The 27,127-nt window shown below is 46.2% G+C and overlaps 1 protein-coding gene across 9 annotated transcripts in view; it reads right to left on the reverse strand.

Annotated features, from left to right (window-relative positions):
* LOC141122014 (C4b-binding protein alpha chain-like) overlaps nt 1–27,127 on the reverse strand; it is a 341,346-nt gene that overhangs the window by 247,752 nt on the left and 66,467 nt on the right. For 8 of the 9 annotated variants that reach the window (XM_073611817.1, XM_073611832.1, XM_073611858.1 and 5 more), the window contains exon 5: nt 10,015–10,191. The exons of the other annotated variant lie outside the window; for it this stretch is intronic. In XM_073611817.1, coding sequence (XP_073467918.1) covers nt 10,015–10,191 — 177 coding nt within the window. The remainder of the gene's footprint in view (nt 1–10,014; nt 10,192–27,127) is intronic. 9 annotated transcript variants of the gene reach the window in all.

The raw sequence follows: 27,127 nt of genomic DNA on the forward strand, positions 1-27,127 counted from the left end.
AATTGCTGGTGTTCTTCTGATCCTATTAGTACCACAGGCAGGCAGCTGAAGAATTTACAGTTAGTGTACTGTGTCCTCTGCACAGTGTGCACCTAAAGCTACCTGAAGACAATTGCTGGTGTTCTTCTGATCCTATTAGTACCACAGGCAGGCAGCTGCAGTATTTACAGTTAGTGCACTGTGTCCTCTGCACAAAAGCTACCTGAAGACAATTGCTGGTCTTCTTCAGAACCTAATAATACCACAGGCAAGCAGCTGCAGTATTTACAGTTAGTGTACTGTGTCCTCTGCACAGTGTGCACCTAAAGCTACCTGAAGAAAATTGCTGATGTTCTTCTGATCCTATTAGTACCACAGGCAGGCAGCTGCAGTATTTATAGTTAGTGTACAGCGTCCACTGCATAATGTGCAACTAAAGCTACCTGAAGACAATTGCTGGTGTTCTGATCCTATTAATACCAAAGGCAGGCAGCTGCAGTATTTACAGTTAGTGTACTGTGTCCTCTGCACAGTGTGCACCTAAAGCTACCTGAAGACAATTGCTGGTGTTCTTCTGATCCTATTAGTACCACGGGGAGGCAGCTGCAGTATTTACAGTTAGTGTACTGTGTCCTTTGCACAGTGTGCACCTAAAGCTACCTGAAGACAATTGCTGGTGTTCTTCTGATCCTATTAGTAGCACAGGCAGGCAGCTGCAGTATTTAATGTTAGTGTACTGTGTCCTCTGCACAATGTGCACCTAAAGCTACCCAAAAACAATTGCTGGTGTTCTTCTCATCCTATTAGTACCACAGGCAGGCAGCTGCAGTATTTACAGTTAGTTTACTGTGTCCTGTGCACAGTGTGCACCTAAAGCTACCTGAAGAAAATTGCTGGTGTTCTTCTGATCCTATTAGTACCACAGGCAGGCAGCTGAAGAATTTACAGTTAGTGTACTGTGTACTGTGTCCTCTGCACAGTGTGCACCTCTAGCTACCCGAAGACAATTGCTGGTGTTCTTCTGATCCTAATAATACCACAGGCAAGCAGCTGCAGTATTTACAGTTAGTGTACTGTGTCCTCTGCACAATGTGCACCTAAAGCTACCTGAAGAAAATTGATGATGTTCTTCTTAACCTATTAGTACCACAAGCAGGCAGCTGCAGTATTTAGAGTTAGTGTACTGTGTCCTCTGCACAAAAGCTACCCAAAGACAATTGCTGGTGTTCTTCTGATCCTAATAATACCACAGGCAAGCAGCTGCAGTATTTACAGTTAGTGTAATGTGTCCTCTGCACAGTGTGCACCTAAAGCTACCTTAAGACAATTGCTGGTGTTCTTCAGAACCTAATAATACCACAGGCAAGCAGCTGCAGTATTTACAGTTAGTGTACTGTGTCCTCTGCACAGTGTGCACCTAAAGCTACCTGAAGAAAATTGCTGATGTTCTTCTGATCCTATTAGTACCACAGGAAGGCAGCTGCAGTATTTATAGTTAGTGTACTGTGTCCTCTTCACAGTGTGCACCTAAAGCTACCTGAAGACAATTGCTGGTGTTCTGATCCTATTAATACCACAGGCAGGCAGCTGCAGTAATTATAGTTAGTGTATTGTGTCCTTTTCACAGTGTGCACCTAAAGGTACCTGAAGAAAATTGCTGGTGTTCCTCTGATCCTATTAGTACCACAGGCAGGCAGCTGCAGTATTTATAGTTAGTGTACAGTGTCCACTGCATAGTGTGCACCTAAAGCTACCTGAAGAGAATTGCTGGTGTTCTTCTGATCCTATTAGTACCACAGGTAGGCAGCTGCAGTATTTACAGTTAGTGTACTGTGTCCTCTGCACAGTGTGCACCTAAACAAAATTGCTGGTGTTCTTCTGATCCTATTAGTACTACAGTCAGGCAGCTGAAGAATTTACAGTTAGTGTACTGTGTCCTCAGCACAGTGTGCACCTAAAGCTACCTGAAGACAATTGCTGGTGTTCTTCTGATCCTATTAGTACCACAGGCAGGCAGCTGCAGTATTTAGAGTTAGTGCACTGTGTCCTCTGCACAAAAGCTACCTGAAGACAATTGCTGGTGTTCTTCAGAACCTAATAATACCACAGGCAAGCAGCTGCAGTATTTACAGTTAGTGTACTGTGTCCTCTGCACAGTGTGCACCTAAAGCTACCTGTAGAAAATTGCAGATGTTCTTCTGATCCTATTAGTACCACAGGCAGGCAGCTGCAGTATTTATAGTTAGTGTACAGCGTCCACTGCATAATGTGCACCTAAAGCTACCTGAAGACAATTGCTGGTGTTCTGATCCTATTAATAGCACAGGCAGGCAGCCGCAGTATTTACAGTTAGTGTACTGTTTCCTCCGCACAGTGTGCACCTAAAGCTACCTGAGAAAAATTGCTGGTGTTCTTCTGATCCTATTAGTACCACGGAGAGGCAGCTGCAGTGTTTACAGTTAGTGTACTGTGTCCTTTGCACAGTGTGCACCTAAAGCTACCTGAAGACAATTGCTGGTGTTCTTCTGATCCTATTAGTACCACAGGCAGGCAGCTGCAGTATTTAATGTTAGTGTACTGTGTCCTCTGCACAATGTGCACCTAAAGCTACCTAAAAACACTTGCTGGTGTTCTTCTCATCCTATTAGTACCACGGGCAGGCAGCTGCAGTATTTACAGTTAGTTTACTGTGTCTTGTGCACAGTGTGCACCTAAAGCTACCTGAAGAAAATTGCTGATGTTCTTCTAAACCTATTAGTACCACAAGCAGGCAGCTGCAGTATTTAGAGTCAGTGTACTGTGGGCATTACTTGGTAGATTTGAAGGGGGACAGGGGCAGCCACCTCAGGTGGCCCCATGGACAGCACCGGTGAGTGGTTTGGTAGAGGGGGGTACTGGGGGTGCCGGGGTGGGGGTGCCTCTGGCGAGTCTGGCCCCCGGCCAGTCTGGAGCTGGAGCCGAGATGGCAGGGGAGAAAGGGGCCACTGAGAGGAATGACATGGTCAGGATTGCGGACACGGCGAAATGTGAGGTTTACATCTGCTTCGAGGGCCCCTTGGCAGCCCATCTGAAACAGGAAGTCCGTGACAAGATTCACAAGGGTGAGTATGTGGAGATATTTTCGCTACTGCCTTTGGAAATGTTTAACTTGGATAGGGTAAAACCTGCGGATTCAAAGAAGGAGGATGAGGAAAAGAGGAGGTACCGGCTGATCCCGCGTACGTTTGTTAATTGGCTGCAAGCGTTCGCTATCATGGCGAGCATGGTTGGCAAAAAGAATCCAGAGCATTGCTCGGCTTTGTTCTGTTATATGGACGCGATTGGTGAGGCGCATAAGGTGTACGGTGGGTCTGCTTGGCTGCGTTATGACGAGCAGTTTAGACAGCGAAGAGCTGTCCGCCCGTCGTTACGTTGGGATCATAAAGGTATTAGCCTCTAGATGAGGCTTATGTCTTCAGCGAGGGCCCTGCCTCCGTTTTTTCATGGGGGGGGCGGGGGTACAAATTCCTCAGGACTGCTGGCCGGAAAAAAGTGGGGAGTGTGCTGGCAATATAATGAGTTCAAGCATGAGTGCTCAGGGTGTGGGGGAGCCCATACGTTGTCTAGATGTTTCAAGAGAGGGAAGCGTGGCAGTGACTCTGCTCAAAAGAGGGACGACGCCGGTGAAGGTGGAAAAGATGCTGCCTTTTCTAAGTAAGTATCCGGATCGGGGAGCAGCGAGGTTGTTGGCGGCGGGGTTTATGGATGGTTTTAGGATCCCATGTTCATTGGCAACAGTTCTGCCAATGGCAAGGAATCTGAAATCTGCCATGCAGCATCAGGATGTGGTCAGGGAAAAATTGCACAAAGAAGTGGCATTGGGGCGCATGGGGGGGCCATTTGCCAACAAACCTTGTCCAGACTTAGTGGTGTCACCTTTGGGGGTGGTGCCCAAGAAGGAACCAAACAAGTTCCGATTGATACACCACTTATTCTTTCCAAAGGGGGGTTCAGTCAATGATTTCATTGACCCTGAAGAGTGCAGTGTCCTACACTTCATTTGATGCAGCGGTCAAGTGGAGGTATGGTCAAGGGGCACTCATGGCAAAATCGCATATAGAATCGGCGTTCCGCTTGTTGCCAGTGCATCCGGAGAGCTTCCGGCTGCTGTGATGTCACTGGCAGGAGCAGTTTTATGTTGACAAATGTTTGCCCATGGGCTGTTCTGTTTCATGCGCCACGTTTGAGGAGTTTTGCTCGTTTTTAGAATGGGTGGTTAGGGAGGTTTCGGGCCTGGACTCAGTCATACATCATACATCTAAATGACTTTCTATATATAGGCCCCCCTGCTTCCGCTGTGTGTGCGATTCTGCTTTCTACGTTGCAGCACATCGCAGGCAGGTTTGGAGTGCCATTGGCGACTGAGAAAATGGAAGGCCCAATGTCGGAAATGAGTTTTTTGGGGATAGTTATAGACTCAATGGCAATGGAGTGCCGCTTGCCCAGAGGTAAGTTGGAGGACTTGCAGAGGGAAATTCGGGAGATCCTCGGATTGCGGAAGGTTCAGTTACGAGCTCTGAAATCGTTGTTGGGTAAGTTGAATTTCGCCTGCAGAATTATCCCCATGGGGCGGGTTTTTTGCCGATGGCTGTCGGCAGTTACAGCAGGGGTAAAAGTCGCGACTCATTTTATTCGCCTGACAAGTGATAACTGAGAGGACGTAAAAGTTTGGTATCAGTTTTTAGCCACCTACAATGGGAGGGCGGTGTGGATGTCTGGCCCGGTGAGCAATTTCGATGTGGAATTGGTCACAGATGCGGCAGGCTCCACGGGCTATGGCGCATTTTTTCAAATGGGGTTCCTCGGAAATTTGGTGCTGCTGGAACTGGAACTGTTTCCGGTGGTGCTGGCCTTGGAACTATGGGGAGAGGCATGCCGGAATTTAAAGCTGAGGATAAATTGTGACAACATGGGTGTAGTGCAGGTTAACCGCATGTCAGCATCTTCGCAGCCGGTTATACGGCTGCTGAGACAGCTGGTATTTAGGTGCTTGCGTTTGAATATTTTTATTACTACGGTTCACATCCCAGGTGTTGACAATTTGCTGGCTGACTCCTTGTCTCGGTTTCAGTGGGACAAGTTCAGGGAGCTGGCTCCGGGCGCAGACAAGGAAGGAGTTCCTTGCCCGGATTGGATTTGGGAGCTGCCCTTGGACTCCCTGCGGTATCAGTAAGTGATTCCACTTGGACAGCCTACAGGAAGGTATGGAAAGAATGGTCGGTTCTGGTGCAGGAGGCTGGGGCTGTGACAATCGGGTCAGAAGGGCGATTACTGGTGTTGTACTTAGTAGCTAGGAACATGGAAAGTGGGCGTGCGGTATCTTCTATTGATCGGAAATTGGCAGGCCTGTCATTTCTGTTCAAATTAATGGGGGGGGGAGATTAGACTAAGGATTTTTGGGTACGGCAGGCCTTAAAAGGTTATCAAACAGCATAAGTAAAGGGATGCGAGACGGCCTGTCACTTTCACGAACCTGATGTCCATATGTGAGATGTTGAGGTACATATGTATATTGCATTATGAAACTTTGCTGTTTACGGCAGCGTTTTTGCTGGCCTTTTATGAGGCGTTTTGGATAGGAGAGTTGGTTAGCCCATCTAAGTATTTGGTGGGGGGTTTATTAGAGCAGGATGTGAGGTTGGAGGCGGATAGGGTGTGTTTGCGGCCCGCGGAGGTCAAAAACTGACCAGCAAGGGAAAGGGGTGGATGTGTTCCTATTTGCATTACCGGGGTCAAGGGTGTGCCCGGTGGAGGCGGTGCGTGAATTTAGGACGGTCAGGAGGGATGGGGTAGGGCCATTCCTGAGGCATGAGGATGGGTCTTATTTGTCAAAATTTCAATTTATATCGATTTTTAGGAAATGTTTAAAAGGGCTGGTTTGGACGAGGCGGAGTACGCTTCACACTCCTTCCGCATAGGGGCAGCTACAGAGGCTGCCAGATGCGAGTTGGATGAGGCTGCTGTACGCAGAATTGGGAAATGGGAGTCTAGGAGATTCCGGTCTTATATCAGACCTAACTTGGTTGTGGAATAAAAACAAAAAACAAAAAACAAACAATGGGGGGGGGTGAGTGCGGGTTAACAGTTTGTACTATTGTAGTGTTAAGAACGTGTGTGTGTTGCTATCTTTGTGTTTTTGTTTTTCATTTCAGATGGAGGTTCAGTACGCCTCGTCCGGATCATAGGTCACTCCTATGTTTGTTGGGGGGCCAGGAGAGGTGACGTACGTCCAGATGGCAGACAATTAGGGATTTCCAGGAGGGAGGCTTACATACGCTGGTTGGGTAGACCAGGGATGTTGTGGGGTAGAGTGATGGCGGAAGTGGAGAGGTATGTAAGGTTGGACAGACCTCCTGACGTGTTAGTGATTCATGTGGGTGGGAATGATTTGGGGATCCGGACAGTCAGGGACCTGCTTGCAGACATCAAAACGGATTTTATGCAGCTGCGCTTAAAATTCCCGGGCACCCTTTTAGTATGGTCTGACATAGTGGCTCGAACAACATGGTGTTGGGCTAGGTCAGTAGTGAGCATTAATAAGACCCGTATACTAATTAATAAAGTAGTGGGGAGGTTTGTTGTGCAGAATGGAGGTATTGTTATCCGGCACAGAGAGCTGGAAACGAATGTGGGACTCTACTTGCGGAAAGATGGCGTTCATCTCTCTGATGTGGGGATTGACTTATGGTCCATGGGTTTGCAGGAGGGGATACAACAGGCCCTGAGGGTGTGGAGGTGCCCTCAAGTGTAAGGTTATCACGCTTTCGGGCTGTGGCTGTGTTCTTCTGGTGGTCTTTGACGGGGGCGGTAAAAGGATGGACCAAAAGGGGTGGAGGGGCTCATCGTTAGCATGTGCCCCTCCAGTCAGTGGCGTAGCGTGGGTTGTCAGCACCCGGGGCAAGGCAAGTAATTTGCGCCCCCTAACCTGCGGACTTTTAGCTATCCCTGAGTCCCTTCAAATACAATAGTACTGACCTACCTGATTCCTATACTGACCACTACACTGAGAACTACACTGTCCACTACACTACACTGACCACTATACTATACTGTCCACTATACTACAATGACCACTATACTGACCACTATACTATACTGTCCACTATACTACACTACACTGACCACTATACTACACTTTCCACTATACTATACTGTCCACTATACTATACTGTCCACTATACTGACCACCATACTACACTGTCCACTATACTACACTACACTGTCCACTATACTACACTGTCCACTATACTACACTACACTGTCCACTATACTACACTGTCCACTATACTACACTACACTGACCACTATACTACACTACACTGACCACTATACTATACTGTCCACTACACTACACTGACCTCCATACTAAACTACACTATACTGACCACTATACTAACCACTATACTATACTACACTAACCACTATACTGACCACTATACTACACTATACTGACCACCATACTACACTGACCACTATACTACACTGACCACTATACTACACTACACTGACCACTATACTACACTTTCCACTATACTATACTGTCCACTATACTACACTACACTGACCACTATACTACACTACACTGACCACTATACTACACTTTCCACTATACTATACTGTCCACTATACTATACTGTCCACTACACTATACTACACTGTCCACTATACTGACCACCATACTACACTGTCCACTATACTACACTACACTGTCCACTATACTACACTGTCCACTATACTACACTACACTGTCCACTATACTACACTGTCCACTATACTACACTACACTGACCACTATACTATACTGTCCACTACACTACACTGACCTCCATACTAAACTACACTATACTGACCACTATACTAACCACTATACTATACTACACTAACCACTATACTACACTATACTGACCACCATACTACACTGACCACTATACTACACTGTCCACTATACTACACGACACTATACTGATCACCATACTACACTACACTGTCCACTATACTACACTGTCCACTACACTGACCACCATACTACACTACACTGACCACTACACTGTCCACTATACTATACTACACTACACTGACCACCATACTGCACTACACTGACCACTATGCTACACTGTCCACTACACTACACTGACCTCCATACTAAACTACACTATACTGACCATTATACTATACTACACTAACCACTATACTGACCACTATACTACACTATACTGACCACCATACTACACTACACTGACCACTATACTACACTGTCCACTATACTACACGACACTATACTGACCACCATACTACACTACACTGTCCACTATACTACACTGTCCACTACACTGACCACCATACTACACTACGCTGACCACTACACTGTCCACTATACTATACTACACTGTCCACTACACTGACCACCATACTACACTACGCTGACCACTACACTGTCCACTATACTATACTACACTACACTGACCACCATACTACACTACACTGACCACTATGCTACACTACACTGACCACCACACTATACTACACTGTCCACTACACTATACTGTCTACTACACTAACCACCATACTAACCACTATACTACACTACACTATACTACACTACACTATACTGACCACTATGCTAACCACACTAACCACTATACTGTCCACTATACTACACTATACTGACCACTATACTACACTGACCACTATACTACACGACACTATACTGACCACCATACTACACTATACTGTCCACTACACTGCCCCCCATACTGACCACTACACTACACTGACCTCCATACTAAACTACACTATAATGACCACTTTACTAACCACTATACTACACTATACTGACCACTATACTACACTACACTGTCCTGCCTACAGTCTCTCTCTCTTGCCCCCCCCCCCCCCCAGGCCAGTAACATGACTCTCAAGAGGGAGTCTCACTCACCTTCTTATCCTGGCCTGCAACGATCCGGAGGAGGAGGAGAAGACAGCGGCGGCTCACATTCTTCTCTCCCCTGCGCTCTGCCTGCTGCCATGTTCAGTGTCCAGTGCCCTGTGATTGGGCGTATGGGGGGTCATGTGTGGAGGCGGGACTTCAGGAGCGATCGAGGACAGGCCAGCCCTACGCCTCACATGACCCTCATACGCCCAATCACAGGGCGCCAGACACTTAACATGGCGGCCGGAGCGCGGGGGACACAGGAATTAGAAATTAGGAGGAGGCAGCCAGTGACACATACTGGCGCCCCCCTAAATGTCGCACTCGGGGCCACGGCACCCCCTGCACCCCCCACGCTACGCCACTGCCTCCGGTGTATTCCTGAACGGTGGATGGAATACTGGATTTGGTGGCGCTGCGGGAAGGGGTTGTCTCCGAGCGGTTACAGCTGGAGGCCTATTAGTTTGGTAAAGGTCCCGCAGTGCGTTGGTGTTATACGTGGTTATATTTGGAAAAAGGTGGGTCACCGTCAGAGACCATCAGACTGGGGTTAACAGGTTATGTTATTGTTTATGTTTATTGGTTATGTATTGGAGTTATTTATTTGGAATTGTTTTAATAAAAGAGGCTGTTATGGCCATTTTACTCCATAAAATAAAAGGTGTGGTCTCATTATTTTAGGTGGGTTAAGGTATTGGGTTGGAGTATGAAGGGGGGATTACAGAAACTGAATGTAGGGGACATTTGGACTACACTGGTCATGGTCAAACACAGAAGAATGCCTTCCTTCCAGACCATGGAGCCATCTGGAGGGGGTTAGCCTTAAGACAGGGCAGAAGACCCACCACTGTGTAATAGAATCAAAGGAGAAATACTTCAGTATTCCAAGGTTCATGACACAGGGTTATGTATGTAAAAAGATCATACAGACAGTAATGATGTGTAGAGTGCAATGCACCAATCAGGTTTTATCTTACATCAGTTTAGATGAGTCAGATCAAATAGAGGTAACTGCTGATTGGTTGCTCTGGGTTCCTGCAGTCTGTATATTGAGGTTTATTACTCACCATTACAGTGTAGTCTATTATTCCACCTAATGTAGAGCCCATAATTCACACATTGTGCAGAGGGATAAGAAGGGGAAAATCCAACCGGACATGTTACTGTCACTGTATCTCCAATATTATAATATGTCTTCTCTGGATCCATCATCAGCCTTCCGTCCTCCGGCTTCTCACACAGAGCTGTAAAGTGATTAGAAGAATGAATTACATCAAGAGATTTGGGTGACAATTTATTTTCCCTTAGCACATAACATATGTATCTGTAGGGTGATCAGTAGGGATGAATGACCTGACAATGTATGTATCTGTAAGGTGATCAGTAGGGATGAATGACCTGACAATGTATGTATCTGTAGGGTGATCAGTAGGGATGAATGACCTGACAATGTATGTATCTGTAGGATGATCAGTGGGGATGAATGACCTGACAATGTATGTATCTGTAGGATGATCAGTAGGGATGAATGACCTGACAATGTATGTATCTGTAGGGTGATCAGTAGGGATGAATGACCTGACAATGTATGTATCTGTAGGATGATCAGTGGGGATGAATGACCTGACAATGTATGTATCTGTAGGATGATCAGTAGGGATGAATGACCTGACAATGTATGTATCTGTAGGGTGATCAGTAGGGATGAATGACCTGACAAAGTATGTATCTGTAGGATGATCAGTAGGGATGAATGACCTGACAATGTATGTATCTGTAAGGTGATCAGTAGGGATGAATGACCTGACAATGTATGTATCTGTAGGGTGATCAGTAGGGATGAATGACCTGACAATGTATGTATCTGTAGGGGGATCAGTAGGGATGAATGACCTGACAATGTATGTATCTGTAGGGTGATCAGTAGGGATGAATGACCTGACAATGTATGTATCTGTAGGAGGATCAGTAGGGATGAATGACCTGACAATGTGTGTGTACCACTAACTCTTGGTGGAGCTGCTGGTTTAAGCGGGCTTGTTACCTTCACTCTCCTTCCCTCTGTTTCACCGGAAAGATCCAACATGGATTCTATTTCCGAATCTCCCAACTCTTCTGCTGGTAGATATTTGTTTACAGTCCCAGATACATTCCCCATCAGTGGCTTACCCGTTCCTGACATGGACTCTGGTAGCTCCGGTTCAGGTAACCTCTGGGGTAGGCCTCGACCACGGCCGCGGGAAGCTTCACATATCCCACCTTCCTTGGAACAGGTACAACAGGAGTAGGTGTAGTGGACGCAGAAATCAAAGTAATGTCCCCTGATGAGACGACAGCAGCAGTCTCTCTTTCCGGAACATTGTCAGCAACAACAGGCAAAGTGGTGGCCTGTCGTTCTCTCTCTGTAGCGATAGCAGCTTCTACTGTGGCGATACCTGTTGCCCAGTCCATCCGATAAGCACGGGGCGACGTGGTAGGTTGCTCCACCACAAACAAGTACTCTCCACATTGCAGACATCGGCCAAACGGACGGAGATGTACGGCCAATCCTTCACATCAGTGGCAGATCATACCTAGTCCCTTAATATCTCCTGAGGTATACAGGACAAAACCTCCCCTGCGGCTTCAAACGAACTCCAGTATCTGTAAGCAGAGTTCCAGATAGCACAGTATTCATCACGGTGCTTGTAGGGAACATTCTCGGTTACATGATTGGCTGCATCGCTGGAAAAGACATGGCCACACTCTGATCTTCTCAGCACGATCACGAGGCCTCTCTTCTCCTCTGGCGCCAAACACATACACGCGTCCCACGTGGTAGCAAGTAGGGTAGGCTCCTCCCACTTGTTCTTCTGGTCACGTAGCTCCCGGGCCTTCACTGGCGCCCGCCATCTACGCATTTATAATTAAAGTCCTGCAGTTTAACCCTTTCTCTTCCTGAATAAATTTTTGTGAAGTCCAGCTCTCTTCATAAACTCTCGGTAAAACACTTCTCTGGGTTGCGAGAATTGACGGTCAACAAATCCCGGACGGCGCCCCCACATGTAGCACTAATTCTCGGTGGAGCTGCTGGTTTAAGCGGGCTTGTTACCTTCACTCTCCTACCCTCTGTTTCACCAGCACAGGGTCTAGGGTTCTGTTGAGTTTACCTCTGGACGACACACACGCACCAACACTTGAGTACGTTTTCAATGCTTTATTAAACAATTTCCTAAGGAAGTAGCAGGAAAGAGGCAGAAGAGAAACTGCAGAAGAAACTCAAATATCTTCCTGTAAGGTTCTTGACAAATGTCCTGGTAGAATTTGGATATTATAATGGAATGCGCTCCCCTCGTGGGACACACTCTTTGCTCGCCTGGATAGGCCTCTCTCACTTGCCTAGCGGCCAGTACATAGCACGAACAAAAGTCTCTGCCACAGACTTGTTTGGGATAAGCCTGTACGATCCTCTGCCACAGGATGTACCGGTCTTTCTGTAGTGAACGTCAGTCACAGTGCTTGAACCTTTGAGCCAACCCGGCAACACTATGCTGTATAGTTACTTTAGGATACGTCCTCCAACCGAGTCACCAGGCCCCTCTCCAGACCAGCACTCTGCATGATCCTTCCATGACGGGTCCTCCCCTGGGATCTCCTCGGTTGTCCAGCTTCTTCACTCGGGATAGACAGCTCAGGACCATTCCTTGGCTGCTGTGGTAGGCCCCAGACAAGCTTCTGTGCCCACCCCTGCTCCGTAGCGACGTGGGCCTCCGAAACGGAGGACCACGAGATTGCTCTCTAACGCATACCTGTCGGCCAGGAGGGCCAGCAGATGGCTGTAAAACGAACCCCACAATATGGCGTCTGTCCCATAAATACCCTCGCCCAGAATGCAACTCGGAGGACCACCTCCACCGAGTTGTCTCCGGGACAGAAGAGCATCCATACGCTTCGACACGTTGCCTTTCCAACACAAACCAGTGATAACAGCGACACCCACCGGTCAGCATGGAAACACACACAACGTCAGCCAAGCTGGAACAGAGGCAAATCTAACCTTCCTAACATACAAGTTACTAAATTTACCTAACATATGGTAGATCTTAAATCTACCAGCACTACATGTGTATCTGTAGGAGGATCAGTAGGGATGAATGACCTGACAATGTATGTATCTGTAGGGTGATCAGTAGGGATGAATGACCTGACAATGTATGTATCTGTAGCATGATCAGTAGGGATGAATGACCTGACAATGTATGTATCTGTGGGAGGATCAGTAGGGATGAATTACCTGACAATGTATGTATTTGTAGGGTGATCAGTAGGGATGAATGACCTGACAATGTATGTATCTGTAGGGGGATCGGTAGGGATGAATGACCTGACAATGTATGTATCTGTAGGGGGATCAGTAGGGATGAATGACCTGACAATGTATGTATCTGTAGGGTGATCAGTAGGGATGAATGACCTAACAATGTATGTATCTGTAGGAGGATCAGTAGGGATGAATGACCTGACAATGTATTTATCTGTAGGAGGATCAGTAGGGATGAATGACCTGACTATGTATTGTAGGGATGAATGACCTGACAATGTGTGTATCTGTAGGATGATCAGTAGGGGTGAATGACCTGACAATGTATGTATCTGTAGGAGGATCAGTAGGGATGAATGACCTGACAATGTATGTATCTGTAGGGTGATCAGTAGGGATGAATGACATGACAATGTATGTATCTGTAGGGTGATCAGTAGGGATGAATGGCCTGACAATGTATGTATCTGTAGGAGGATCAGTAGGGATGAATGACCTGACAATGTATGTATCTGTGGGAGGATCAGTAGGGATGAATTACCTGACAATGTATGTATTTGTAGGGTGATCAGTAGGGATGAATGACCTGACAATGTATGTATCTGTAGGGGGATCGGTAGGGATGAATGACCTGACAATGTATGTATCTGTAGGGGGATCAGTAGGGATGAATGACCTGACAATGTATGTATCTGTAGGGTGATCAGTAGGGATGAATGACCTAACAATGTATGTATCTGTAGGAGGATCAGTAGGGATGAATGACCTGACAATGTATTTATCTGTAGGAGGATCAGTAGGGATGAATGACCTGACTATGTATTGTAGGGATGAATGACCTGACAATGTGTGTATCTGTAGGATGATCAGTAGGGGTGAATGACCTGACAATGTATGTATCTGTAGGAGGATCAGTAGGGATGAATGACCTGACAATGTATGTATCTGTAGGGTGATCAGTAGGGATGAATGACATGACAATGTATGTATCTGTAGGGTGATCAGTAGGGATGAATGGCCTGACAATGTATGTATCTGTAGGAGGATCAGTAGGGATGAATGACCTGACAATGTATGTATCTGTAGGGTGATCAGTAGGGATGAATGACCTGACAATGTATGTATCTGTAGGGTGATCAGTAGGGATGAATGACATGACAATGTATGTATCTGTAGGGTGATCAGTAGGGATGAATGGCCTGACAATGTATGTATCTGTAGGAGGATCAGTAGGGATGAATGACCTGACAATGTATGTATCTGTAGGGTGATCAGTAGGGATGAATGACCTGACAATGTATGTATCTGTAGGGTGATCAGTAGGGATGAATGACATGACAATGTATGTATCTGTAAGGTGATCAGTAGGGATGAATGACCTGATATTGGATGGCCCCTTCCTGTTCCAACATGACTGTTCCACCAGTGCTTAAAGCAAGGTCCATAAAGAGATGGATGAATTACTTACCTTACATCGAAGCCCCCGCAGCGGTCCTCGTACCCCCCTCTGGTCGGCGAAATCTCTCCTGGGGTTTACTTCTGGGTATCGTGACTCCGGCGCTGTGATCGGCCAGAACGTGATGACATCACTCCCCCGCATGCATACGTTCCATTGCTTCAGTTTGCTACAGTGCGCATGTGCCGATGACATTGGCACATGCAGGGGACAGGAGATATTTCCCATAAACCATGCAGGTTTAGGAGATATCCTGGGTAGCTACAGGTAAGCTTTATTATAGGCTTACCTGTAGCATAAAGTGTACTGTAATGCCCTGTACACACGGTCGGATTTTCCATTGGAAAAAGTGCGATCTGATTGTGTTGTCGGAAATTCCGATCGTGTGTGGGCTCCATCGGACTTTTTCAGTCGGAATTTCCGACACACAAAGTTTGAGAGCAGGCTATAAAATTTTCCGACAACAAAATCCGATCGGTTAAATTCCAATCGTGTGTACACAAATCCGATGCACAAAGTGCCACGCATGCTCAGAATAAATTAAGAGACGAACGCTATTGGCTACTGCCCCGTTTATAGTCCCGACATACGTGTTTTACGTCACCGCGTTCAGAACGACTTTGTGCGACCATGTTTATGCAAGACAAGTTTGAGCTAACATCCGTTGGAAAAAATCTATGGATTTTGTTGTTGGAATGTCCGATCAATGTCTGATCGTGTGTACAGGGCATAAGGGTCTACAACCAATTTAAATGTCCTAAAGACTCTTGTCTACCCTGGACCTGTTCGTGTGCCAGAAAGGCCCCTCATTACTCTCGTTTTATAATTTAAATACAGAAATAAAACAGAAAGTAAAAAGAAAAATTAAGATATAAAAGTGACAAAATGTAATCTTTGTCTAAGCAGCACAATGAGCGAAATTGAGGAATAATACATTTGCAAGTTTTGTGGTGAAATCACTGCTAAGTCTATAGATTTGTCTGCAGGGAATGTGTATTTTATCCATTTCCCGACCACGCTATAGCTAAAAGATGGCTACCTACTTCCGGAGGATGGAGTGATCTGTCACGGCTACGGCTCCCCCCCCCAGCTCATTTGCTTATACAAGCCACGCCACAGCATTGGCTTCTACGGGCAGTTTATAGTGCCGCGATCCTGAGGGTCGGACGGATCTACTCCTGGAGCGCACTGCTCCTCGCCCCTCGCCTCCTCGCCCCTGGCCCCCGGCCGAGGATATCACTGCTCCGCCTCATTCCTCTTAGGTACTGCATTCCCCAGAGGACACAGAGGTGGCACATGCCAAAATAGCCTTGGTGGTAGCTCTACTCCTCACACCCATGATCACAGAGGCAGTGGATAAGGCTGTCCAGCATGGCATGGAGCAGCTACAGGAGGATCTTCACAGCCAGACCCATAGGCTGCAGAAGGCAGAGCAACGGATGTCCTCAGTGGAGAAAAGACTACACCAGGTAACGGTCTCTATACCTACCCACATAGGAGTACCCCAATGCCTTATAGATAAGTTTGACGATTTCAAGAACCGGTCCCGTTGGAATAACCTGTGCATTATAGGTCTCCCTGAGTGTTACAAGACAACATCTCTAATGGAGCTTTGCAGCCAGCGCATACCTGAAGCTCTGGGTCTCCGCTACCCCTGTGTGGTGGAACAAGCGCACCGCATAGGCCCTCCACAACCCAAGCCATGGCCAGTAATTGTACGTTACTTAAAATATGCAGAAAAGCACACCATACTACAACATTACCGCAAGGCACGGGGCCTCTCTGTGGACCGCCACAAACTATTACTCTTCAATGATTATTCGATGGGGGTCTCCAAGCAGCTGAAATCTTTTACTCCCATTTGCTCACAGCTGCACCAGCACAATCTAAAATTCTCCCTGGCATATCCTGCCGTTCTGCACCTGCAGTCTCCTCAAGGCGACCAAATGCCCAGCAATATGTTGAATCTCTGCTGATAGGAGACATGGCCTTCTCTAATATAATGGATGACACTCCCTCTCTCAGTGGCGGAGCGTCTATAAGAGCGCACTGACGCCACCCCTTTCTCCTGCCACCCCCTCTATCATCAATAGATAGATTCATGCATTGCATGAATCTATTCATGGCCGCTACTGACTGCCCCTATTCAGGCGCCCGGCCCCTTTTCGGGGGCCAGGCACCTGAATTACAGCAGTGGGGGGTGTTTTTTAAGCACCTGATTAGAGCCAGAGGCTCTAATAGGTGTCAAAAAAGGTAAACAGCGAGCGCCATGCTTGGCACTAGCAGTTCACACAGCTGTGTTAGAAAAGCAAATTATTATTCACTTCCCTAACACTGAACCACCTCTGTGCCAATCAGGTGCTCAGGTCTGTTACCTATCACCTGATTGACTGAAACGACATTCACTGCTATTGGACATCTATTAGGAGAAGAGGACAGGAGTTGAGGACGGAAGGAGACGCTGGCTCGTCACCATCATCCGCTGCCCCGCCAAGACAGGGTAAGTGCGGGCCAGACAGCGAGTGGGCAGGGGTCACACTGGTGGCATTCAAGGGCACACTTGCGGGGGTCACACTGGCAGCATTTAATAGGCACAGTGGCAGCATTTGATGGGCACACTGGCAGCATATGATGGGCACACTGGCAGCATTTAATTGGCACACTGACAGCATTTGATGGGCACACTGGCAGCATTTGATGGCACAGTGGCAGCATTTGATGGGTGCAGTGGCAGCATTTGATGGCACAGAGGCAGTGTTTGATGGGCACAGTGGCACCATTTGATGACACAGTGGCAGCGTTTGATGGGCACAGTGGCAGCATATGGCACAGTGGCTGATGGGCACAGTGGCAGCATTTGGCACCGTGGCAACGTTTGATGGCACAGTGGCTGCAATTGATGGGCACAGTGGCAGCGTTTTGATGGCACAGTGACAGCGTTTGATAAACATAGTGGCTGCATTTGATGACACAGTGGTAGCATTTGATGGGCACATTGGCTGCATTTGATGGCACAGTGGCTGCGTTTGATGGCACAGTGGCTGCAATTGATGTTTTTTTTTCAAAATGTTCAATTTGTTTGCGCTCCCCCAAAAATTTTGAGCACTACCTGTCACTGCTCCCTCTGTTCCTTCCTCTCCATCTCCGAGCTCGTCTAAGCACCAAAGCAGCCCTATGAAATATCCATCCAAGCGTGGTCGATATGCCTCATTTTGTGTTTCCTGGGGCATGCCTGTGCCTTATACTAGCATGGTAGTAGTTTAACTGCTTATTAGATATTTTCTCCTCTCCGTAGGCCTATGAGCCGGAGAGTTGTGTTTAAAATTTCGTGCCATGTTTGATCTTTATTGCAAGGAATCGTCAGCTTCCCTGCCAAGATATAGATGGGGAGAGATTCTCGGTGTAAGGGTTAAAATTGTTATCCTTTATTGTTATTTCTTTCTTTTTTCTTCTCCCAACCAAAGCACAAGGTCTATATCGGAGTACCACCAAAACTGATGAGGGCATGGAAGCTAGACTCTCCTGTGTATGATTTCTTGTTTCTTTCTCTCACACGGAAAAAAGTGAAGTCAATAGTTACATACGGTTGTTGTTTTACTGTTTTCCCCTTGGTTAAGTTTAATTTGACCCTTGTTTTCTTTTCCTTAACACGGTATAATCCACAGTTTCAGGGGTTCTCATACTTGTGGAGGTAGGGTGACCCATCCACATCATATTTCTCGTCTCTCCCTACCAGACAAGGGGGAACTGTGACCTGAGGGTTGGTTTGCATGCTTCCCCTTCTCCTCCCTCTTCTTCGGTGGCAGTACCCTTTGAAGAGCTTTTACTAGATCAGTTTTAACCATGAGGATAGTATCGTGGAATGTCAAGGGCTTCGGTCACCAAACAAGCAGATGAAAATCCTCCGTCACTTAAAACGCATGCTGCAAGCGGATGTGGCTCTCCTTCAGATGACCCATTTACCTAAGCAAAATTTTCAACGCCTCAAGAAACTACGGCTGGTGAGGTCTTCGGTTCTCCAGCATCAGGGCGTAGAGCAGGTGTAGAGCAGGTGTGATCATCCTCCTATATAAAAGACTGCCATACACTCGTCACTCGGTTGACAGAGACCAAGAAGGTCGCAAATTAACTATTTACTTGACCATTGCGTCCAAAGACCTAGCCATTACTAACATCTACACGGTCAACTCCCCAGGCACTGTGTTTTTCCAGTACCTCTCCTCGTGGGTACTCCGCTCCTCAGAACCACTCCACTTACAGGGCAGGGATTTCAACAGTGTTATGAATGGTTATGAGGACAAATCGTCTCCACGTACAGCACTTCGCATACCCTTGCCATCCACCCTACAGACCACTACATTGCTCGCCACCACCATGTCCTCACTACACACGTCGGATATTTGGCGCCTATCTCATCTGACTGATAGGGAATGCACTTTTTACTTACCACCCCATGACACCTTATCACGCATTGATTATTTCTTCTGTTCATCCTCTTTAATCCTAGGGGTACAGAAATCCCAGATCTCAGAAATAGCAATATTAGATCACAGCCCCATTATGGTTGTTTTGGATGATTTTAAGCCCTGTGACAAGCCTTCTCCATAGCAGTTCCCATCTTATTTATCAGGCAATGAGGACTTCCGCCACACAATCTACAAGGCATGGAACCAGGGCCGTCTTTAAGGCAGGGCAAAAGGGGCAGCTGCCCTGGGCCCTGTCATTGTTGGGGGGCCAAAGCATCTGCCTCATACTTGCCAACTATCCCAGTTTAAATTTCCTTGTCCCTTGAGGTTTTAGTCCCATGCTGTGTCCTGATATCTCAGAGTAAAGTTCTGTTACTAATGCTGCCCAGCTCTGCCCGATTGTATACAGGTGACTCACCTGCAGACCCTGTATTTACATGTAAATAGCGGCATTGATATGTAAATAGCGGCGGACTAGCAGCATTGATATGTAAATAGAGGCAGTATTGATATGTGTATCGTACCCCCCTGAGGTCATATCCACCATCACCTATACTGAACGCTGCCCACTGGGGAGGTAAAGGGACATGCTTGAAAGTCCTGTCTGCAACTGTGGTCATTAAGTCTACCATCAGCCTGTTCTGCAAAGGTATGCAAATTAGTGTGGGGGGGGGGGGTAATTTGGGGTGTGCAGAGGTAGCCAGAGAAGGAATTACAGTTTGGGGTGCACAGGTGAGCAAGGAGGGGAGGTATGGAGGTGAGGAAGGTGGGTGCAAAGATGAGCAGAGGAGGCAGGTAGAGTTAAAGGGGAGGGGGATTGGAGTGGGGAGGATGAGGGAGTTTTGGGGTGAAGAGGTTAGCATGGGTTTTAGGATGCAAAGGTGTACTGACAGGGTGGATAAAGATGTAGGTCACGGGTAGGGCAGCCTATTGATTTCAATGGGCTGCTCTATGAGCTACAAATGCGGAAAAAAGTCACAAACCCTTTTTCAAAATCACACAAATACAATTAATGGCACTGCTGTGTATCTGCTAAAGGCCAGTCGTTTCTGTGGTGTCAGGAAAGCGATTTTGCATGCGTTTTAAACACACACAAATGTGAGCGCAGGCTAAATGTCTGTTACATTGGTGGTCAGTGTAAATCTCATTACATTTGTGCTTTGTGTAGAATTTTTTCATTCACACTAGTGACCAATGTGAATGCACCAATTACATAGGTGGTCAGTGTAATTCCCTCCTTACTTTGGTGGTTACTGTTGTGGCCAGTGTTGAAACTCCTCTTTATATTGGTAGTCAATGAAAAAAAATCAGCATTGCCATTGATCACACCCTCCCCTCCACCCAACACTGCCACTGATCCCAGGAGTCCTAGGATCCCTAAGAGTTTTCTGTCTATTAATGGGCCCCCTCACCTCCCCAGTCCATGGTCTGCAGGCAGTGAGGAGATGATGTGCTGCAACCTCTAGCAACCAATCAGTAAGCAGTAATGATGTGCAGTAACCTCTAGCAACCAATCAGTGAGCAGTATTGGTGTACAGTAATCTCTAGCAACCAATCAACAAGCAGAAATCATGTGCTGTAACCTCTAGCAACCAGTCAGGGAGCGGTAATGATACATGGTTTGCCTCTGGCAAACAATCGCAATCGCAAACAGCTGCCTGATCTCATTCAGTATATGGATTTTAAGACTAGTTGCTATTTATTGTATGTGTCAGCAGGTGGAGAGTGAAACTGCATGGAGGGGGGTGGGCCCCAAGAAATTTTTTGCCCAAGGTCCAATCAATATTAAAGATGGCCCTGCATGGAACGACTATGTTCTCACAAAGACTGAGCATGCATCTGACCCCAATCTATTTTGGAAGGCAGGCAAGGCTGTTTTACGGGGCAAAATCATCTTGTACACTACCCAATTCAAAAAGCATTGCTTAGAACAATATTTCCAAGCAATCAATGCTCTCCGTAAAGCCCAAGCTGATCTAGCCCAACATCGCTCTTCAGAGACCCCACAGACTTGGCTAGCTGCTAAACACTGCTTTGACCTATGGGCTGATCAAAGAGAACAGATTAAGACCTCCTTTCATGCCTTCCAATTTCATAAATATGGCAATAGGGGCCCTATACACCTACTCATATTCTAGCATTGAGGGACGTCAAAGGGACCTTTACAACTTCACAACCAGAAATAACCTCCTTACTGACTGAATTCTATCAACAACTATATTCTGAGGACCCTGTTGACTTGAACAAAGCAAATTCTCTTCTTGCCTCCGTTAAACTGCCTACACTGTCAGACGCCCAAAATCCCTAAATGCCGCTATCTCATTTACTGAAATTCGCTTTACCATTCAACAATTACCAAAAAAAGCACCTGGCCTTGATGAGTAATTAGCGGACTTCTAAAAGTTGACCGGGGATTATATACCACACACCCTACGGCATATCTTTACTGGTATATGGGAAGGTGGGCCCTATCTCTCTATGGGATCAATGGTGCTATAGGCAAAACAGGGAAAAGACCTGACAATTCCGGGATCATATCGCCCTATCTCCTTAATCAATGTTGACTCTAAAATTATTGCATCCCGACTAGCCTCTATTCTTCCTACACTCATCCAACCCGGTGAAGGTGGGGTTAGTTACAGGTAGGTCAACAGTTTTTAACATTTGTAAAGTCATACTTGCCCTGGAGCATGCCAAACTTCACCCGAAAAAAGACATGGACATTCTTTCTCTCGAAGCGGAAAAAGCCTTTGATAATACCAGCTTCCAGTGGTTATTTCTGGTGATGAGGAAGTTTGGGATCCAGGGCCCAGTAGCAAATCTCATACAAGCAATGTACTCTGCTCCCACAGAAAAGCTGGATGCTATGCTACAGAACTTTGGGCCCACCAAGTGCTTCTATTCCTGCTGGAAAGTCTTTATAGAATCCTCTCTCACTGATGGAAATCCAACAACTCATGGCTAGGGATAAGCTTCGAGTATGAGTCAAACCCATGTTCGACTCGAACATTGCCTGTTCGATTGTTCCTCGAATTGTGAACGGTATGGAAAATTCGAGTGGCGCGTCATGGCCCATAATTCACTGCGGCATTGCAGTGCATTGCTGGCTGATGATTGGCCAAGCATGCACTATGACCCGCATGTTTGGCCAATCACAGCGCCGTCTGTACAGAGATGTAATTGGCCAAAGCCAAGGTGGCTTTGGCCAATTATGGCTCAGGGGGTTTGGTACATGCCCCACACTATATAAGGCCGCCTGCGTGGCAGCCTGGTGTAGTGTGATGCGGCGGCAGAGAGATAGACAGAGAGAAAGTGTCATTTAATTTAAGTTAGAGTAGGCAGGCGAGTCAGTTAGCTGCACTTACAGTGTATTGTGTATATATATATATATATGCATCCTAGGTGTTGTGTGTGTGTGTATGTGTGTGCATGTATATATATATATATATATATATATATATATATATATATATATATATATATATATATATATATATATATATATATATATATAATATACACTGTATTCAGTTTAGCTAGATCCGTTCCTGTTATTCTCTTCCTAATATACTGGCAGGAAGGCAGGTGTTTCTACAGTATTTACAGTTAGTGTACTGTGTCCTACTGCACAGTGTGCACCCAAAGTTACCTGAAGAAAATTGCTGGTGTTCTTCTGATCCTATTAGTACCACAGGCAGGCAGCTGCAGTATTAAAAGTTAGTGTACTGTGTCCTCTGCACAGTGTGCACCTAAAGCTACCTGACAATTTCTGGTGTTCTGATCCTAATAATACCACAGGCAGACAGCTGCAGTATTTACAGTTAGTGTACTGTGTTCTCTGCACAGAGTGCACCTAAAGCTACCTGAAGAAAATTGCTGATGTTCTTCTGATCCTATTAGTACCACAGGCAGGCAGCTGCAGTATTTATAGTTAGTGTACAGCGTCCACTGCATAATGTTCACCTAAAGCTACCTGAAGACAATTGCTGGTGTTCTGATCCTATTAATACCACAGGCAGGCAGCTGCAGTATTTAGAGTTAGAGTACTGTGTCCTCTGCACAGTGTGCACCTAAAGCTACCTGAAGACAATTGCTGGTGTTCTTCTGATCCTATTAGTACCACGGGGAGGCAGCTGCAGTATTTACAGTTAGTGTACTGTGTCCTTTGCACAGTGTGCACCTAAAGCTACCTGAAGACAATTGCTGGTGTTCTTCTGATCCTATTAGTACCACAGGCAGGCAGCTGCAGTATTTAATATTAGTGTACTGTGTCCTCTGCACAATGTGCACCTAAAGCTACCTGAAGACAATTGCTGGTGTTCTTCTGATCCTATTAGTACCACAGGCAGGCAGCTGAAGAATTTACAGTTAGTGTACTGTGTCCTCTGCACAGTGTGCACCTCTAGCTACCCGAAGACAATTGCTGGTGTTCTTCTGATCCTAATAATACCACAGGCAAGCAGCTGCAGTATTTACAGTTAGTGTACTGTGTCCTCTGCACAGTGTGCACCTAAAGCTACCTGAAGACAATTGCTGGTGTTCTTCTGATCCTATTAATACCACAGGCAGGCAGCTGCAGTATTTACAGTTAGTGTACTGTGTCCTCTGCACAGTGTGCACCTAAAGCTACCTGAAGACAATTGCTGGTGTTCTTCTGATCCTATTAGTACCACAGGCAGGCAGCTGCAGTATTTAATGTTAGTGTACTGTGTCCTCTGAACAATGTGCACCTAAAGCGACCTAAAAACAATTGCTGGTGTTCTTCTCATCCTATTAGTACCACAGGCAGGCAGCTGCAGTATTTACAGTTAGTGTACGGTGTCCTCTGCACAGTGTGCACCTAAAGCTACCTGAAGAAAATTGCTAGTGTTCTTCTGATTGTATTAGTACCACAGGCAGGCAGCTGCAATATTTACAGTTAGTGTACTATTTCCTGTGCACAGTGTGCACCTAAAGCTACCTGAAGACAATTGCTGGTGTTCTTCTGATCCTATTAGTACCACAGGCAGGCAGCTGCAGTATTTACAATTAGTGCACTGTGTCCTCTGCACAATGTGCACCTAAAGCTACCTAAAAACAATTGCTGGTGTTCTTCTGATCCTATTAGTACCACAGGCAGGCAGCTGCAGTATTTAATGTTAGTGTACTGTGTCCTCTGCACAGTGTGCACCTAAAGCCACCTGAAGACAATTGCTGATGTTCTTCAGATCCTATTAGTACCACAGGCAGGCAGCTGCAGTATTTACAGTTAGTGTACTGTATCCTCTGCACAGCGTGCACCTAAAGCTACCTGAAGACAATTGCTGGTGTTCTTCTGATCCTATTAGTACCACGGGGAGGCAGCTGCAGTATTTATAGTTAGTGTACTGTGTCCTTTGCACAGTGTGCACCTAAAGCTACCTGAAGACAATTGCTGGTGTTCTTCTGATCCTATTAGTACCACAGGCAGGCAGCGCAATATTTAATGTTAGTGTACTGTGTCCTCTGCACAATGTGCACCTAAAGCTACCTAAAAACAATTGCTGGTGTTCTTCTCATCCTATTAGTACCACAGGCAGGCAGCTGCAGTATTTACAGTTAGTGTACTGTCTCCTGTGCACAGTGTACACCTAAAGCTACCTGAAGAAAATTGCTGTTGTTCTTCTGATCCTAATACCCCAGGCAAGCAGCTGCAGTATTTACAGTTAGTGCACTGCGTCCTCTGCACAAAAGCTACCTGAAGACAATTGCTGGTGTTCTTCTGATCGTAATAATACCACAGGCAAGTGGCTGCAGTATTTACAGTTAGTGTACTGTGTCCTCTGCACAGTGTGCACCTAAAGCTACCTGAAGAAAATTGCTGATGTTCTTCTGATCCTATTATTACCACAGGCAGGCAGCTGCAGTATTTATAGTTAGTGCACAGTGTCCACTGCATAGTGTGCACCTAAAGCTACCTGAAGACAATTGCTGGTGTTCTGACCCTATTAATACCACAGGGAGGCAGCTACATTATTTACAGTTAGTGTACTGTGTCCTCTGCACAGTGCACCTAAAGCTACCTGAAGACAATTGCTGGTGTTCTTCTGATCCTATTAGTACCACAGGCAGGCAGCTGCAGTATTTAATGTTAGTGTACTGTGTCCTCTGCACAGTGTGCACCTAAAGCCACCTGAAGACAATTGCTGATGTTCTTCAGATCCTATTAGTACCACAGGCAGGCAGCTGCAGTATTTACAGTTAGTGTTAGTGTACTGTATCCTCTGCACAGTGTGCACCTAAAGCTACCTGAAGACAATTGCTGGTGTTCTTCTGATCCTATTAGTACCACGGGGAGGCAGCTGCAGTATTTATAGTTAGTGTACAGTGTCCTTTGCACAGTGTGCACCTAAAGCTACCTGAAGACAATTGCTGGTGTTCTTCTGATCCTATTAGTACCAAAGGCAGGCAGCTGCAGTATTTACAGTTAGTGTACTGTATCCTCTGCACAGTGTGTACCTAAAGCTACCTGAAGACAATTGCTGGTGTTCTTCTGATCCTAATACCACAGGCAAGCAGCTGCAGTATTTACAGTTAGTGCACTGCGTCCTCTGCACAAAAGCTACCCGAAGACAATTGCCTGTGTTCTTCTGATCCTAATAATACCACAGGCAAGTGGCTGCAGTATTTACAGTTAGTGTACTGTGTCCTCTGCACAGTGTGCACCTAAAGCTACCTGAAGAAAATTGCTGATGTTTTTCTGATCCTATTATTACCACAGGCAGGCAGCTGCAGTTTTATAGTTAGTGCACAGTGTCCACTGCATAGTGTGCACCTAAAGCTACCTGAAGACAATTGCTGGTGTTCTGACCCTATTAATACCACAGGCAGGCAGCTACAATATTTACAGTTAGTGTGCTGTGTCCTCTGCACAGTGCACCCAAAGCTACCTGAAGACAATTGCTGGTGTTCTTCAGAACCTAATAATACCACAGGCAAGCAGCTGCAGTATTTAAAGTTAGTGTACTGTGTCCTCTGCACAGTGTGCACCTAAAGCTACCTGAAGAAAATTGCTGTTGTTCTTCTGATCCTATTAGTACCACGTGCAGGCAGCTGCAGTATTTATAGTTAGTGTACTGTGTCCTCTGCACAGTGTGCACCTAAAGCTACCTGAAGAAAATTGCTGATGTTCTTCTGATCCTATTAGTACCACGTGCAGGCAGCTGCAGTATTTATAGTTAGTGTACAGCGTCCACTGCATAATGTGCACCTAAAGCTACCAGAAGACAATTGCTGGTGTTCTGATCCTATTAATACCACAGGCAGGCAGCTGCAGTATTTACAGTTAGTGTATTGTGTCCTCTTCACAGTTTGCACCTAAAGCTACCTGAAGACAATTGCTGGTGTTCTGATCCTATTAATACCATAGGCAGGCAGCTGCAGTAATTATAGTTAGTGTATTGTGTCCTTTTCACAGTGTGCACCTAAAGCTACCTGAAGAAAATTGCTGGTGTTCCTCTGATCCTATTAGTACCACAGGCAGGCAGCTGCAGTATTTATAGTTAGTGTACAGTGTCCACTGCATAGTGTGCACCTAAAGCTACCTGAAGACAATTGCTGGTGTTCTTCTGATCCTATTAGTACCACAGGCAGGCAGCGCAGTATTTAATGTTAGTGTACTGTGTCCTCTGCACAATGTGCACCTAAAGCTACCTAAAAACAATTGCTGGTGTTCTTCTCATCCTATTAGTACCACAGGCAGGCAGCTGCAGTATTTACAGTTAGTGTACTGTCTCCTGTGCACAGTGTACACCTAAAGCTACCTGAAGAAAATTGCTGGTGTTCTTCTGATCCTATTAGTACCAAAGGCAGGCAGCTGCAGTATTTACAGTTAGTGTACTGTATCCTCTGCACAGTGTGCACCTAAAGCTACCTGAAGACAATTGCTGGTGTTCTTCTGATCCTAATACCACAGGCAAGCAGCTGCAGTATTTACAGTT

Source organism: Aquarana catesbeiana, linkage group LG01 (genome assembly GCF_042186555.1).
Source record: "Aquarana catesbeiana isolate 2022-GZ linkage group LG01, ASM4218655v1, whole genome shotgun sequence".
Taxonomy (NCBI): domain Eukaryota; kingdom Metazoa; phylum Chordata; class Amphibia; order Anura; family Ranidae; genus Aquarana; species Aquarana catesbeiana.